Genomic DNA, 18,194 nt, shown 5'->3' with positions numbered 1-18,194 from the left:
CATAATTATCCTTAATTTTTAACACATGCTGATATTGATGCCATTATACACTTAAATGGTATGTTCACTTTGGCTGTGAAGGGAAGGAAAAGCGAAAGGAGCTATTTTATGTTCCATTTAAATTTTCCATGTGAATTTTCGGTTAAATGTTCGATTATTTTTTCTGTTAAATTTTCGACACACACATTCGATATGAGTTTCTTAGCAAAATTTACAACTTAACTTTGCACTTTCCATTTCGATCTTAATCTTAGACACATCGTCAGGGGGCCCATGTTTGTTAAACGAAAATGTATCTTGTTATGTAATACCCATTCATCCTGCGTGCTTACTTTACACAAAGAAAGGGGCGCGCCTATTGTAAAAAAAAGCACGTGCCAATACATGCGTATGTGTGAACGCATGTACAGGTTAATGTATATGTTTATACATACACCACGTGACATACGCAGGTACGTACATTCTCACGTACGTACACACGTGCATGTTCCCTTGTAAATGTGCCGCAAGTAAAAGATGCTTAAAAGAGACAGCCTATCAAACCTGCACAGCAAAGAAACAAGAAGGTTCTCTCACAAAAAGGAAAATTTCAGCTATGAATACTCAGAATATTTGAATTTGTGCCTGGAGGAGTACAAAAATAACATATACGATTTAGACTTAATAAACGAAAATGAAGAATGTATGCGAGAGTTGGTAAATTATTATAATTATCTGTACAGGAATTATTACGAAAATGTCATAAACGTCTTTGAGAGTAACAACCCTAGCGAAAAGGCGTATGCAAATGAAAACTATGCCGTAAAGCTGGACTTATTGAACAAGAGGCATGTAGAAGCTCTGTACAACATTAGCATTTTAAGTATTTCAGATAAATTGAAATTTTACATGCTGCGAGGGGCGGTAAAAAAAAGCAAAGACACGAATGACGATGATGATGATAAAATTGGTCCAGATCACGCAGAAAGGAGCAATGAAAGCAGGACAATTAAGAAAAACTTATTCCCAAATCATGGAATAAAGCCAAATGGAAATCTCACTGATCGAAACATTAGTGATCGGAACATTAGTGATAGAAACCTTGGTGATCTGCCGAATAAAGGTCCATATGCTGAGAAGAACCAGAAAATGTACACAAATGATGACTTATCCTCCAATGACATGAAGCGAGAAGAAGAATTCGATATAATCAAATATTTGTTTTACCTTATAAGATCAATTGAATACTCCCTAAGTTCAGAAAGTGGAAATTTGTCCTCCTTTTATAATTCTCTTAAAATATATTTCTTTCGGGACAATGTTAATGAAAACTATTATAATAACATTTATTTATTAACCCTGTGCTTACATTGTTTGGAAAATATAACAAGTAATATAGTCACATTTGACATTCGGCAAGTGGAAAATGAAGAGCTAAATGTAGCAGGGAATGAAAAAAATGGCTACACATATTCGAATCCTGTAAGGATGAATAGCTTTCAAAACAACATCAAAAGGAAGTACTCCACATCGAATTTTCGAAACCATCCTTCACCAAATGAGATGAATACAAATTTCCATCAAAACAGCACAGTTCACAATACGACAAGTTATGTTAGAAGCACGACAAGGGAGTATAACTCTTTCAAGATATTCAATAATAATGTTTATTTTTACAAAGTATTTTTTTACGTTTTAAATTTGTTAAACTTTTACCTTGAAGATATGATAAAAGACGGCACCCTACTATACTCTGATATGATGAAAATGCACGCAGAAAGTAGCGTTCGCAGGAATCGAAAGGAACAAGTGCTGACATCTTCTCACGTGCTAAATGGAACCCCAAATAGCAATTTACCATCCTTTATTGACAGCAGAGAAGAACTATTGTTTCTGGGAAAGAACAGAATAACCTACAGTACCATTTTGCTCAAGTGCTTAAACATAATTAACAACTTAATGAACTTGGACGCCCTGAGAGAGAAAATTATGAATTCAAGTAACGATTTAAATGAGTTAAAAATATTTTTATCCAAATATTACAAGTATTTAAATGAATATGAAGATATTGAAGTGTACAAAAATTTCTATATCAGCTTGTACAAGACGTATATATTCATTTTCCCGGAGGAACTAGAAAAAGAAAACTACTTTTCCCCCATGCTCCTTTTTGAGAATATCGTAAATAATGGAAATTTAATAAGAATGAGAACCATTGTAGACACACTTATATTCTGTTTTAATGATAAAAAATTTGTCTATTTTTTTGAAGAAAACATAAACATAACGAAGGTGCTTTTCATTTTTGTCACGTACTCGTCCAGATTGTTAACGAATAAACAATACGAACTAATAACAAACATATCCTTCCTCTTTTACATTATCTTAATTAAATTTCCAAATGTGTCTATAACCATATTTCACATTTTAAATGAAAATAATGATTACATTATGAAATATAATGAAGACAAAAAATTCAATTCCATTTTTAGTAACATAAATGAACACATAAACATGCTGTTCTTATCAACTATACATAAGAACAAAAATTTGGCTACAGTGATTTCTCTCATTTTTTCCAAGCTGATACATCTGTATTGTCAATTTTGCGCAAAAAAAAATAATCACTTAGACAATGTCCAGAATAACGCGAACACTCATTTCTCCGCATATGGAACGCATCTAAATACAAATAACTACAGTTTAAGAAATTTAAACAGTTCCTATATCAATGCAAATGGGCAGAATGCGAATGTAACAGCAGGTATGGGCAATTTAGCGAAAAATGTAAACAACTTGAATTATTCCTACGCGTCGAATAACGATAACGAGGGAGCCAAATTACAGAAAGAAATATTCTGTAGGACATTTGACAATATAAAAACAAATGAAAGGAACACCGTTATCAAAGCTATACTGATTAATCTGCATATAATTCCAGATGTCTATTCTTCCAGTGCCATTTTTCCAGTAGAAGAAAATATCGAAAAAACAAGGTACATCATTGTCATTATTAATTTTCTGTTTACACTAATGAAAACCAAATTTTACGAAACGATACACGAAAATACTTTTGAATATATAGATTATTTCATTGAGGAACTGAAAAAGAGTGTCAATATGAAAAATATAAAATTAGTTTGTGGATACATATCTCTTCTGTTAAATTATTCGTTAAATAAAAAAACCAATAACCTAAATGAAACAGCGGATTTGAAGTCCAGTATATTTATAAAAAATATTCATTATAACAACCAGCCGAATATTATTAAAATACACAAAGCTTTGTACGAATCAGGAGCGCTAACCTTTTTGATATCGTCCCTGTACGAATCTAAAGATTCTCTAATAATTTATAACTGTGTTTATTCAATATCTTTTCTACTATATAAAAAGTCCATTCTAGATTTTGACAAAAATATTGAACTTTCAAATATGAAAATAGCCATTTTAAACATAGTTAGACATTATTACAATTTAGACAGCTATTTGGAAAATTACACAGAGAATTTTATTGATTATAAAGGCTTCTTAAAGGGAAGTTCAAAGAAAAATTTAGCACTGCACGAAGATGATAATTACAACACGCTACTAAACAAATTAAATAAAAGAAATTCATACGAACATGAAGATATGAATAAGAAATATCTGTATGAAGAGGAGAACAGGTACTTGCTAAACGAAAAGAATGATAATTATTTACCAAATCATATGAACTCGAATTATTCCCAAAACTTAAGTAAAAATATTACTAGCAGTGAACATATAGGAAGTAAAAATATGTTCCCTTCTTTAAAGTACCAATATGCAAGCGCAAATTACGAAAATTCTTTTTTCCTTAATTTCGACAAAATATTCTTCGAAACGATAAAAAACAGAAAGAGCTCCTTCAACTTTTATTTTGACACAATATACAACACACAATATTTATTTAATTTCTTGTTACACAATTTTCTGTTCTATTCGAAGGACGCAGATGAATATTCCAAAAAGTATTTGCTAAACATTTTACTGCACAATAACATAACGAGATCATCTGACATTAGTTTTTATTCGAATAAAATAAAAAACCTAAATTCGCAATTTAACGAATCGCAATCAAGGTTAGAACTCTACAAGCAAGACCTCGAGAGGTATAAAGATGTCATAAATGTGCTAAACAAAGAAATAGAAGAGAAACAAAATGCGCACAATGCCTTAATTCAAAAAATTAGAAAAGAAAACGAGTTGGAAATTAATAGGAAACTACAGGAAAATAACAACCTGGAGAATATCATTTCGCAGAAGAATGACATAATAGATGAGTACGCGACAAGAAAAGGAACTACAATAAAAGAAATGCATCGCATTGTGGCAGTAAAAGCTAAATGCGGCAAAACAACATTACCTTTTTTTTTTATTTCTTTTGTAGACTGCAAAGAAAATATGAAGAGGTATACCTGCAAAAGAAGGAAGCGGAGGAAGAAAATGTGAATATAAAAAACAGAACCGTTTCAATGGAATCTTTACTAAAATCACTTCAGACAAAATACACACAAATACAGACTCAAAACAAAACACTAAATAACAAATTGACAGATCAGACAAATAGAATTAATGAGGGAGTAAACGTCATTAACTCGCTTACTGTAATGAAATATAAAAAAAAAAAGCATTATAAAGGCTTATGCTTGATTAGAGCTATTTTTACTTGTGATTTTCTTATTTCGCCTTTTTTTTTTTAATACAGAGTGAAAATGAGAAGTTGAAAACTATAGAAGAAAACCAAAACAATGAACTGGAAGGGACATTCAAGTAAACGCTCTTTTATTTTTTCACCTACACTGAAATAAGTATTTTCCTTGTTATAATAACATTCTCCTTTTTCTTCACATTTTCAACAGGAAACTGATTGTTGTCGTTAAAGAGTTAAGTGACAAAAAGAAAGAACTGGACGATAAGGATAAGAATATTAAAAAATATAGCAGTGACATACAAGAACTGAAAAGCATAATAAACAAGAGTGACAATGACTTGAAGGTAATTTCTTCAAAAATACTTTATCCTGTTTTATAGTTTACAAAGTTACACGCATGTAAATGTAATTATACGTAATGGAAATGTGGATTTACTTTAACGTGTAATATAGTACAAACTTTTCATGAAAATTTTTACCTATGTGCATGCTTTTTTTACAGGAACAAGCATTAATAATTGAAAACTTCACAGGGCTGAACAAAAACCTAAGCGAGGAATTAAATAACGCCAACAAAAATTTGGAAATATCAAAGAGATACATTATGAATTATGAAAAGTGATAAGAAAAAATATATATATACATATAAATATATATATACATGCACATTCTTAACACTATAAAAATATAAGAGACAGATAATTCGCATTTATTACTCGTTTGCACCTTTTTAATTACACTAAAACAATCGTACACATACACACCCTTTCGGCCATTTCAGGAATGAAGAGGAAATGAAAAGTAGAATAATGAAGCTGGAAAAAGAACTATACGAAAAAAATGAAGAATGTGAAATAAAAACTCAAAAGTTAATTCTCAAAGAAAAGGTTAACATGTTTTTGTACTTAATATACATTTTGTTGCACCCAATAAATGACATGTACATGCATAAATATATTAATCAAATGCATAGATATGCTACACATTTTACGGGTTCTAATGCTTTTGTAACTCTTTTTTTATATTACAGGAATTATCCGATAAAGACATACAGCTTAAGAAAATAGCATCAGTTATCATTAATTAGTCTTTTTATTCATGTACAAATATAAAAGCGTTTGTATATATAAATAAAACATTTTTTTTTTTTTTTTTTTTGTTTGTTTAACCCCTTTTTTTTTTATTATATGCATTGATGCATTTGTTTGTCAAAATGTTTTTATGAAAAAAACTTTTCAATATTTATAAATTTGGAAAAACTTATAATTTAGGGTCTTATATGTTATTATTAAAAAGAAAAAGACATTTTTAAGGTTTAGTAACATATGTATTTTTAAGAAGAACGTAGTGTTAATCTTGTTCTTTCACTAAATTAAAACGGAAACAGAAAGGGACTCATAAATAACTACACTCTTAGCCCTTTCTTAAAATTTGCCAACTTGCAGTAGCTATTCTATTCATGACGAAATCCAAACCCTAAATAAAAACATTTAAAAATTACTAATTAATAACTTGTAAAATGGGGATAGATAAAAATAACTGCCACTCATTTGTAATTTGGGCTCCTACATACCATAGTAGAGTGCGAATCTTTACTGTATAGCGTTCTAAAATAGCATATTTCTTTAGTATGTGTTGTACACATTAAAATGATGTTTGTCCTCCAACTATTCAAAGATTGCAAGGAAATTGTTTCCTGCTTTATTCACTTTAATTTCTATTTTGGGCGATGTCTAACAGCATTATATTGTTTTTATTTCCAATTATATTGCATCAACCTACGCATTTTTTCTCCTTCAGTATAACATCCTATATTATAAATGACTTTCCATATTTTAATTTGTTCAACAGGTATCATATACTTTTGAAACATGCTTTAGATGAAAAAGATGAAACTTTCTATGTGTACTAATATTATGTACTATATAATATATTGTAAAATGCTTGCAAATTATAGGTCTTCTTTTCAGTTGACAGAATCTTTAAAAGAGCAAAGCCATATATAACCTAAGATATAAATTTTTACAACATGTTTTTCGATAACCCTATTTTATATCTATTTTAAGAGAATACAAAAATTCTGGTAAATGTACTTTTCCCCTACGTTGCAAGTGTCAGAACTATCATTTTGATAGATCATCTTGTTTTATACATCTCTAACATGAGATTCAAAAAATGAAAATGTATTCAATAGTTTAAAATGTATTTTAAAAGAAATATAGCACTTACTGTAAAAGGAAAGAACTAAGAAAAGTTAAACTTATAGTGTGCAACGCAACATACAGAAAAATGGAATGCCTTGTTTAAACATTCCTTTAAGAAAATACAAAGGAATAAAACTATTCTCTTTTTACGGAGTTCTATTTTAACAGAAAGGTTAAGACTATATGAAAAAATTGTAATACTTTATGTTTCCCTCAAGGTGAAAAGGGGACAGGAAGGTTATTTGTTTTATGAATGTAAATTCCGGTGTATTTTCTTTCCTATTCTGTTCATACAAAGGAAATATATTACAGTGTGTGAACTAATATAGCCTCTTCAAATGTCTGATTTAGGTGTGTTACACTAAGAACATAATGTTTATAAAATATAAAAGAAAAAAAAAAAATAAAGCGCCTGCGCATATATAAATATGATAACGCAAGAGTGCTCATTTGCCCTTCTCTATTTCTGGAAAAACTATTGAAAGCATAGAATAATAATACCCTTTTTAGTATATCAACCTCTAATCGTTCTATATGTGCTTCTACTTAAAAGTAAAGATTTTTTCTTATAAATATTTAGGTGAGTGATAAAATGAAAAAAGTTTTTTATTCTGGACAAATTTTAAAACTAACAAATTTTTAGGGCTTTCCCACTTATACTGACGTGGGTTATTGTGAAATAATGAAAAAATATTACCATTACAGCAGTCATGAATCTTATATATTTTTCCTCTATCCCTTTTATAAGTATTGTAAAATTTTATGAAGTTGTTGCCTCATTCTTATATTATGAAGTATTTAGTTTTTCCATAAATTCAGGACATAATATATTAAAATAAGATTTATTCTTTTGTATTTATAGGCCATAAAAGATTGTCGAAGTACCTTAAAGCCCATGTCTTTGAAGTGATATTAGATGCAAAACAAAATTTGCATAACTGCATAATATGATAACTGTGTTCCATGATGAATACACATAGTATTTATCATGATAATAATAAAAATTTACACAATATATTTGTCTTTTCTTTGTTTTTAAATTGATAATTATACATTTTCTATAAAGAAATATCTTATATTCTGTCTTTTTGTAAATTATTCTATATACAGGTTAGATAACGCTCATATTATTTTCTTTGTTTCGTGCACATGAATAAATATATAAATTCATTTAATAATGTGGCAGCAGTGTGGTATACTAAAGAATAACTGATTACATACGTCTATATAGAAAAATACATTGTGCTTTAATAATTGATTCCAAAAAAGAAAAACTTTACATAAATCTAAGCTATCTTGGGTTTAATTACACATTCACACTAGTGCAAACATATTTCTTTGACAGCAAAACATTTATATGGTTAATTCATAAACAATTCTTGCTAAAAAGAAAAGGATTTAACTTTTCCATAAACATATTATTTCTGTGCTTACGGAAAGCTCCTTTTCATGTTAACATTAGCCAAACGTGAAAGTGTGCATACATAGCTTTTAAAACAGCAAAATTGTGGTAAATTATTTTTCAGAACAACAGGTAGAAACACTAAATTGCGATTTATTTATTATGAAAAAGATAATTGTAAATTAAGACAATAAAAATATATTTAATTAGACACAAAAGTTACACTACATAATAAAATCTATCAGCTAAAAAAAGAAAAAAACAGAGTCTATCATTAAAAAAATAAACTAGGTTGGGGTACACCAAAAGAGTTTATGTCATTTAAAGGAAATAAAATATTTTTAAAAATAGAATGTGTTCTAAAACAAAAGGGACGTAAAGGAAGGTTTTGTTATGCTACAAACAAATTTCATTATGTCCCTGAACAAATATTTATACCCATTGCTCCTTCTCATTGCATTTCCAGTCATATTAGGAATTCTCTGATTATGGCTAATATCGCATTAATATTATAATAAACTCGATCACATAAATTTATATTTAGTCATCTATTTATCATTTAGACTATGCTTATATGAAATTATAATGTATATATCATGAATAAATTAGTTAATGCAAATAATTCTCTTAATTATGTAATTTACTATTCATTTCATTATTTTTATTTTATTTATTAATAATTTACATATTTAATTATGGTTAAAGATATTATTTTATTTTAACCTATTATAATTATTGTTATTCAGGTTAATTAATTATTTAATTTAAATTATTATTAAAATTAATATATATATATATTTAAATAATCGTTCCATTTTTATTAAAATACTCTAAAAAATAATTTAATGCTAATAATATAAAGTTAATTATTTATTATTATAATAAACCATGAAATAATTTAATATAATAATTTAAAAAAATAATAATTATTATTTTATTATAATGCGAAACAATTAATTTAATATTATTAATTTTAATATTTTATTTAAATATATACATTAATTTATATATATAATTAATTATATATTAATTTATTTTTATTAAAATTATTTTAATACTTATATATTTATTTAATTATATTAATATGTGAAATTAAATAAATAAATAATAATAATTATTTTCTAATATTTAAATATATTAGTTAATTATTTGATTCATTTTAATTTTATATAATAATTATTTATTTAGTTAATTATAATAAATTAATTAATGTATATAAATTAATTTTAATTAAAATAATTTAATTAAATATTTATTACACAATATATTAAATATAAATTAATTATTAAATACATTCTATTTTATATTATTAAAAAACAATTAACCTATTAAATATTTATAATTTAAATTGTGTTAATTTATTTATATTTAACTATTATATTTCTAATTTAGTAAAAGAAATATATGCAATAATATATATTATATATATTAAAATTAATTTAAAGTATGAATTCTAATTAAATATTATTTAATATTCTTAATTTTAAAATAAATTTATTTAAAATAAATATAATATATTAAATATACATATTATTATTAATTCTTGTGTAATTATTATTTATTATATTAAAAACTAAATTTAGTTAATTTTTATATTTATTTTTCTAATTAAATATATTAAATGTATATATATTATTACATAATTAATTATGAATTAAATTTATTAAAGTATATATATATATATATATATATTTATTTATTTATTTAATTAGTTAAAATAATTCATTTAATTTTAATTTTATTAATTAATTGCTGTTATTTATTGTATTATAACTTAAAATTTTTAACATATTAATTAATTTATTATTTAATATATTTAATTTACATCAAATAATTTAATATTTATAATTTAATATTATTGTATACATTATTTTTTCCTCTAGTTATTAAATAAATATATATTTACTATGTTATTGAAAATTTTTTATTAATTAATTTTATATGTTTTAAAATAATTATTATAATTAAATTAATATATAAATAGTTGCATAAATATTATACTGCATTGATTTTATTAATTTAATGATTAATAATATAGTAATCTAATTGATTTTTATTTAATTTGTTAATTATTTAATATTTAATTATATAATTAATTTTTAATAGTTATGTTAACTTATGTAACAAGTAATAATAAAATGATTTATTTTTATTTACGCTCTAAATTAAGTTATATATATTATTTATTAATTACAATTTTTATAATTATATATTTAATTATTAATTTATTTTAATTATTTATTATATATGCTTTAAATAATTTATAATTCCTGTTTATAATTTTACATTTAGTTTATATTTATTATTAACAAATACTTAAATATTCCTTATTTATTTTTTTAAATAATAATTATAATTAATGTGTAAAATTAATTTTTATATTATTTAATTATAATATATATTTCTATTTATATTAATAATTAATTTGCCTTTTTTAATTTAATATATTTTATATTAATAATTAATATAACATTTTTTATTTGATATATTTAATTAAATTTATTATTTATTAATTTATATATATATAAATAATAACTAAAAATAATATTTTTAATAATTAATTTATTTTAATTATATTTTTGCTTATTTAATTTAATTTATTCGTTAGTTTTGTTATTTCTTATTTATTTTATTTCATTTAATTTATAATAATTTTAATTATTATTTAATATATATTAATAATAATTATATATTGATTAATGTATTTCAATTTATATTTATATGTAATACCATTTATTTTAATTTGTCTATTATTCAAAACATATGTATTATAAATATTAAGTTTATGCATTCAGTTTAATTTTTAATTTAATATTTTTGTCTTTTAATTCATGTTTACATAGGTTAATTCATATATATCGATTTATGCGAAAGTCTTATTTTAAATATATTTTTACTTTAGTTCTGAAATGACTAATGCGATAAAGGATCATAGACCTTTCAATATTATTTTATATCGGGTTATCTAAAATTCAAACGTATTTATCTTTAAAAGGAAAATTCAATAATTGTTTTGCCCCATATGAAGTTTTAATTATGTTATATATATTGTGTGGAACTTTTATTCTTTTAATATAAATGTATATTATATTGTTTTAAGTGTCATCCCATGGAGTAAATTGAAATCTAATTCATTAAGCTTGTGCTCAATAAATGGAGAAAATGTATGTTAATATAGTGTTGGTAGTGTGCATTTGTCTATTTTGTATTTATGGTAATATAGTCTATACTGAATAGTTTTTATAAGAGAACAGACAAGTGTCATTACTAACAGATAAGAATGAAAAGTATGATGAAATGTCAATCATTTTAGGGAAAAAAAAAAATATATATATATGCATATATCATGCATTGTAGCATATTGGTTATTTCCTTAAAAATGTAAAAGTAGGTATGCACAAAAATATTGAATTGTGAAACAGTAAAATATTCTCTCAGAATGAATGGTTTCTGTCATGTTTTGCATACCTTTAGAATATCATTATTCATGTTTTGAATAACTAATTAGAAAAAAGCAACTGTATTTTTAAGAAACATTTATATTGCAAAATAGTTTGAAATGTAAACATGCGTTTTCACTCCAAAGTAGACAGTTTATCATAGAATGTGACTTATAAATTGCTTCATTATGTGGGACCCTTAAGATTAAAATCTTTATTTTGCCCTATCCTACAAGGTAATAAATCTTTGTTTATAAACAGAAATTAATGTTTTCTTTATGAAACCAAAGAAAAATGAAATTACAAATATTCTACAAAATTTTATATTTTTACAAGACGCAGAAATCTTTCTAGTAGCAAAATTATGTGTCTTCTTTTATTTTAAAACTTTATGTTCATATGAAACACATCTCGTTTTCTGTTGTAAAGAGGGAATAATGTTATTTGGACAAATAAAATATTTTTAAAGCTTATGCCAAATTTAAAAGGAATTTACATTTTTTCCCTGTAAGCAAGGGGCAATAAACTAAGTTGTAGGTAATAGTAATCAATATAAACATGAATGAAGCATGAATAACGGGAGGTCATTTAAGAAAAATAAACTAATGGGTTGAAATATTTTATAAGAATCTATAGGCGTATCATTAGAAATAGCATATTATACACATGGAAAGTATCATCTGTATAGATACATATTACATTTTAAATGTTAATAATGACGTGCTCAAAAAAATAGAAGAATCACCATTGATTTTTTTTTTTTTTTCACTTAAAAAAACTAAACTTTAAGTCTTCACACAAGTGAGCCACTCCAATAACCATCTGGCAGATATTTGTTGTGACCTGAAGGATAACTTATGCAAAAGTTCATAATATTTCTGAAATTGTCTATTCCTCATGTTATTTACATAAAAACACATTTCAATATCGAATATGTTTTATTTAACTATTCTTAGTTTTTAGTACATATGTAATTCCCTGGTTCACGATTTTAAGGCCGAAAGAAGAAAATTTCGTAGAAATAACAGAGATGATGTGATAATTTAAAACAAATAAAATACTCGCACATATAAGTGTAAAAAAAAGTTCTTTACTAATCATACATATGATCATTAAGAACAGAAAATGTTTAATCCTGTATGTATGAACCTACCCTGTAGACATAGAACAGAAACAATTGTATATATTAAAAATATGTTCTGTTTTTATATTATACTGAAATGGCTTTAAAATGAAAAAAAAATTTGTGACACATTTATTTTTTTGTTTAAAACATTAAGAACACCAGCTGTACAAGAATATAAAATTTGCCACCGATTATCATAACAAAATTCACTTTTAATTTATGTAAAGCCGCATATAGGGTCATCTTTTCTTATAATGCCTAGGCCATTCCTTGTGTTAAAACTGAATGGGCCTAAATATTTTTATTTTATTTTTATTGAAGCTGAGGATATTAGGTAAATTACGGATGAGAAAGCTTTCCTAACATTACGCGTGATAAAATGTGGCAACATTTCAGCTTTTTCAAATGTAAAAACAACACGTTCCTTTACATATTTGAATTAAATCAATACAAATTGTGTGTTATAGGTTTCACAAAAGAGCTGCAGAATAATTGAAGTCTACAATATTTCTGTAATGTTTACTGCCTTCTGCATAATTTATGAGGTACATTATTGCAAATATAATTCTTTTGCAATCGTGTAATACGTTAACATTGTATGTATTCGTGCGTCAGGAAGAAAATTTTACTATCCCATATTAAGTAACAAAAATGTTGGATCCTGTTATTTTAATCGTGAGCATACGCGAAGAAACCCAGAAACGGTAAGAAGTGAAAAATAGTGAAAAATACTATGAATAGACAAATTAAAGAATATATAATACGGGGCAAAAGAATAACAACAGAACGCTTAAGTGGAGAATTCATTTTTTTATAATTTTATGAAGTCTAATAAAGCAGATATAATTATCACAACCGTTCAATCGATAGTAAAGGATGATATAACTGTCCGTTATACATAATGTGAAGTTCGGGACAATTTGTCCTAAACTTGCGGCAAAATATTATACGAGGCTGCATTTACAAAAAAATGAAATTCAAAATTTAAGAATATTAGAGTTTTCTTAGAAAGTTTTCATTTTTAAAAAAACGGTAAAAATATGCATATATTTTTTTTGTATTGTAAAAACTTGTGCATAAGTATAATTTCATATAAGAATTGTTTTTACGTAAACAGAGTTAAACGACTTAATTCATTTAATTTGTTTTTTTCTAAATGTACATTAATAGAAAAAACAAGGTTACTTTTACAAAATACACAAAAGCTTGAACAAATTTTGTATGTTTTTAGACAAATAAAAACTAAAAAAAAAGAGTCATGATGAAAAATGCTGTAACAGACTTTTTTTTTCTTTTTAGAAAATTGCCTTTTTAAAAAATATGTTTCTAAAAAAAATAAACGTTGATATAGCATGTTTAATGGTGGGAAAATTAACATACTTTAACAACGGGATAAAATTATTAAGTGCTTTGTCTTGTTACGACGAAAAACAATCAGTATCTTAGGGATTTATTTCTAAACAGATACGATAATCCTTTATATAAGTTGTAGGAGTACTGATACTTGTTGTCTAAAATATCTTCCTTATAAAATTTAAAAATGTCCACAATGGAATTCATTTCTGAAAAGGGAAAAAGAAATACGCAGGTAAATATGCATATATATTACATGCATGTGTATATTTATGGCTCATTAAAACTGTGGCAAGCGCTGGGGCGCAGGACACGAGCTAAAATAAACTGGGGGTTTACCATAAAGTAGGTGATGCAGTGGGTCATACAATTCATTTATTTTGATGAAATTTAAAAAGTCAAATAAAACATAGGATAAGGAAACTATGATGGAGGATAACTTCCTAATAACCGATACTATGACATTTTTGCAGATAATGCTTATTGCAATTGACCATAGGGCAACTCCTTTTAAATATATACATGTTAATACTATGGTATCTTTTAATTTATTTATTCTGTTCTTTTCTAATACACTCTTCAGTTCTGCTTTTTCTTCAACAGAATAAATAGTTTGGTTATGATTTAAAATATTTATATATTTTTTTAATTGACAAATTAAATCTTCAATGCACAGTATACATGAATCTATGTAGGCGTTCCAAAACTTGTTGTCTTCAAATAATATTGTGTTTATAGGGTTACATAAGTGACTCAAGATGCTTATCTCATCTTTATATTTCAAACTTGCATTAATTAATATTAATTTTTTAAATAACAGTAGTTTCAACTTGGTCTTCTTGTCCATATTTGTTATCTCAATGTTATTCCCTTTTATTCTGTAGCTTATATCTTTCAAGTAGTTGTAGATGCACGTAACGACGAAGAATTCATCATGATAGGAGCACTGGTTATGCATTGGGAATTTATCTAGCGACGTCAGTACTTTACAGTCATATTTATTAAATATAAAATTGAAAATTATAAAATGATATTCCAATATTGCCGTTATCCATATTGATGAAAGTATCGAGACGCAATAAGAAAAATTCGTAAGAACGTAGATATTTGATAAGTTGTATATTTTTGGCAAACTCAATATCACATCAAATGGGTGGGTTAGTATACTTACGATAATGTTGAAACTAATGCTGTTAATTATTGTTAATAATATGTCGACAATGAAACTCAGTACGTATGAGCAAACAAGTGGCATTATATTTAAAATTATTCCCTACAAAAGAAGAAAATGTTACGTGTTCACGCACATAGGGCTGTTTATTCAACTTGTGTGTGACGTAAATTTCATATGCACTTGAAAATTCGAGGTGGCGCAGAAAAAAAAAATAATAAAATAATGGAAAATTCATTTAAATGTTTACCTTCTGAATGAGCTCAATTATGTTCTTCGTTTCCGTGTTCATGCATTGTTGGAAATTATGAATGCTCAACTTCCTGGTATTGAACCTTTTCTGCAAAATGTACCTAAGATGGGAAGGGGGGGACGTACACAAACATATGTGTGTAGTACATATGGACAGATTTAAATTATTACGTTGCGTAAACTGAATGGGGTAATCACTAGCAACATTGTTTTGTTTTATTTTTGTCTAAGACAAGGTTTTATTTTGTGTCACTGCTGTGCTCAATAGAGGGAAATTTCCAATAATGGTACTTGTGCATATTTTAACAAATGAACGTTTTTATGTTCTCCCCATATGTATGCGCTGACGAAATGTACTTCTAAAATATGTACAAAAAATTGTTAACGATTGTTATGCACTTACGATATAGATGCCACGTAGAGGATATCGTATATATTGTTCCCATAGTCCTTTGAAAAAACAGTCTTCGTGTAAAATATGCTATAAAAGGTTAATACTACGCATAATACGTTTATCAAATTCCATTCCTTGTACTTGTAATCTGTGTAGGAAAGAAAGGAAAAAGCCGTTGACTACATATGTACATATCCACACAGGTGTATGCATGGACATATTCGGCATGGTATGATGCAATAATCTCCATCGATGGAAACATCTCAAAAGGGTAATTACTGTTTAGGCTGTGCTCCTTAAAAAATATTAATAATGATAGGGTTAAACATGATGGTACGGAGCTAACAAACGTTCCTCTTAATAAATGCGCTACAATATTTAGCTGGTCTTTAAAAGAAAAAAAAAAAGGGGGAGAAAAAATGGAGTGTTAACATGGAGTGAAATGAGTTTGCATCTAATTTGAATTATATTCCTTCGAAGACAGACACAAACGACTGACAGATGGGCAGAGTGTCATTCTGTACATGCATACACATATGTGCATGCGTGTATGTGCAAACATGTGCTTATTTTTCCTCTTCCCGACACTTACGAGTATTGTCTTCATTTACAATATAGTTGTAGCATAGTGAGATGATCAGATTTAAAATACTTATTAATACTAAATGCTTAGTTAAAACTTTTATTATTGATTTTACAATAAATTTTATTTTAAAATTTATTCTAGCATTGTAATCACTATTTAATCCCAAGAAAATCATTATGTAGAAGATGAAAAAAAAATTTTTTTTTTTCAAAAATTAAGTAATGCTTTAACGAACACCGGCCGTATAAGATAGCATAAGAAAAAAAAAAATTGTGTATGTTCTATATTTTTACATATTTCATTTGTCATTAAAGTACTTTAAAACATTATTCTTAACAAAACGTAATAGTTCGTCACATTTATGTTTCTCCCCTCTTTTGTTGTTCTTAAAAAAGCGCCTCTATTTTGTTTGAGAAAAAAGCAAACATGACATAGTTCACATAATGGGATTGTACACTTATAAACTTATGCGTTCTTATATTTTTTTTTTTTTGCTTAAGTTGAAAATTGTAAAATGTGAATTCTTCAAAACAATTCATACAGTGTTACATACATTTTTTAAGAAAACAAGGGAGTATATATTATTGTATAAAAAATTCGCAAAGGGAAAAAATCATTTAAAAGGTTAAAATCAAGGGGTGGGGAAAAATATCGCTATATTATTATATATACATATTTTATTTATGTATGCGGCTTAAATTTATAAGCGCACAAAATTAATGCAATATTTTTCAAGCGCGGGAAGCGCGGAAAACGAGAAATTTTCTTACACTGCCTGCGTAATGATAAACTTTTTTAAAAAAGTTGCAAATGTACATCGCTTAAGGGAAGACTCGTTTTAGCGTATAAAATTGTAAGGGCTTACGTGGTAATCTCATTTTTGCATCAAAGTTCCTCGAAAAAGTTTTAAATTAAGGAAATCCAACATTTGTACATATGTAAAATTAGGAGTATTTTATTTTAAACACACAAAAGGAAAAAAAGAAAACAGAAGAGTGGAGACCGAACTTCACAATTTTTTTTTGTAAACCTGGAACTGATAACTTCAATTTCAAACTTAATTCGCCTTTTGCGGGTTGGAACATTTGTTTTTTAAAGCGTATAAAAATGAAATTTCACAATGATTTTTTTTTTTTTTGTGCGTAATTTGTTTATGCTCCTTTTGATATATCAATTTGATCAGTACATATGCACACCCTGGTTATATGTACTGACAAGTATGTTCACCTTTTTTCGGATTGCGAGTAGCATCATTCGTCATATGTATGAAATTTGATCAAGCAAATATGTTTAGAGAGTTTCGAAAGAGAGATTTCCTGCTTCATATTTTTTTTTGTAATCAAAATTGTCTTTCACACATGAATTTTTTTAAAAGTTTTGCGCAAATTACACTTTTCCTTATACCATTTTGACAATAAAAAAAAAAAAAACCAAACTAAACCAAGCTCAGATAAGTAATTTCATACACACCTTAACATTGTAAATTTTTCAGAAAATTGAAAAAACCTAAATAAATTTTTTCATAATCAATTTTGAAATTACCCATTTCGTCATTTTTCCTTTTTTCAGTTAACAGGAAAAAGCAAATTTTGTGCTGTATATTCTTATACAC

General features: G+C 26.0%; 2 protein-coding genes across 2 annotated transcripts; one reads left to right on the top strand and one right to left on the bottom strand.

Annotated features, from left to right (window-relative positions):
- Window positions 1-516: 516 nt before the first annotated feature.
- On the top strand, window positions 517-5,741 carry PCOAH_00048690 (Uncharacterized protein; the record flags this gene model as incomplete). The annotated part of the gene is made up of 7 exons (XM_020061652.1): window positions 517-4,283; window positions 4,391-4,607; window positions 4,709-4,773; window positions 4,863-4,998; window positions 5,157-5,272; window positions 5,436-5,541; window positions 5,685-5,741. 7 exons carry the CDS (start codon window positions 517-519, stop codon window positions 5,739-5,741), a joined length of 4,464 nt encoding a protein of 1,487 aa, XP_019917189.1.
- Window positions 5,742-14,260: 8,519 nt separating this feature from the next.
- Window positions 14,261-16,757, bottom strand: PCOAH_00048680 (Uncharacterized protein; the record flags this gene model as incomplete). The annotated part of the gene is made up of 6 exons (XM_020061651.1): window positions 14,261-14,388; window positions 14,519-15,452; window positions 15,601-15,703; window positions 16,006-16,144; window positions 16,276-16,383; window positions 16,589-16,757. The coding sequence occupies 6 exons, from the start codon at window positions 16,755-16,757 to the stop codon at window positions 14,261-14,263; spliced, it is 1,581 nt and encodes a 526-aa protein (XP_019917455.1).
- Window positions 16,758-18,194: the final 1,437 nt, after the last annotated feature.

This window comes from Plasmodium coatneyi, chromosome 13, assembly GCF_001680005.1.
Source record: "Plasmodium coatneyi strain Hackeri chromosome 13, complete sequence".
Taxonomy (NCBI): Eukaryota; Apicomplexa; class Aconoidasida; order Haemosporida; family Plasmodiidae; genus Plasmodium; species Plasmodium coatneyi.
The sequence above is the reverse complement of the archived record's forward strand: the minus strand, read 5'-3'. Positions and strand labels throughout refer to the sequence as shown.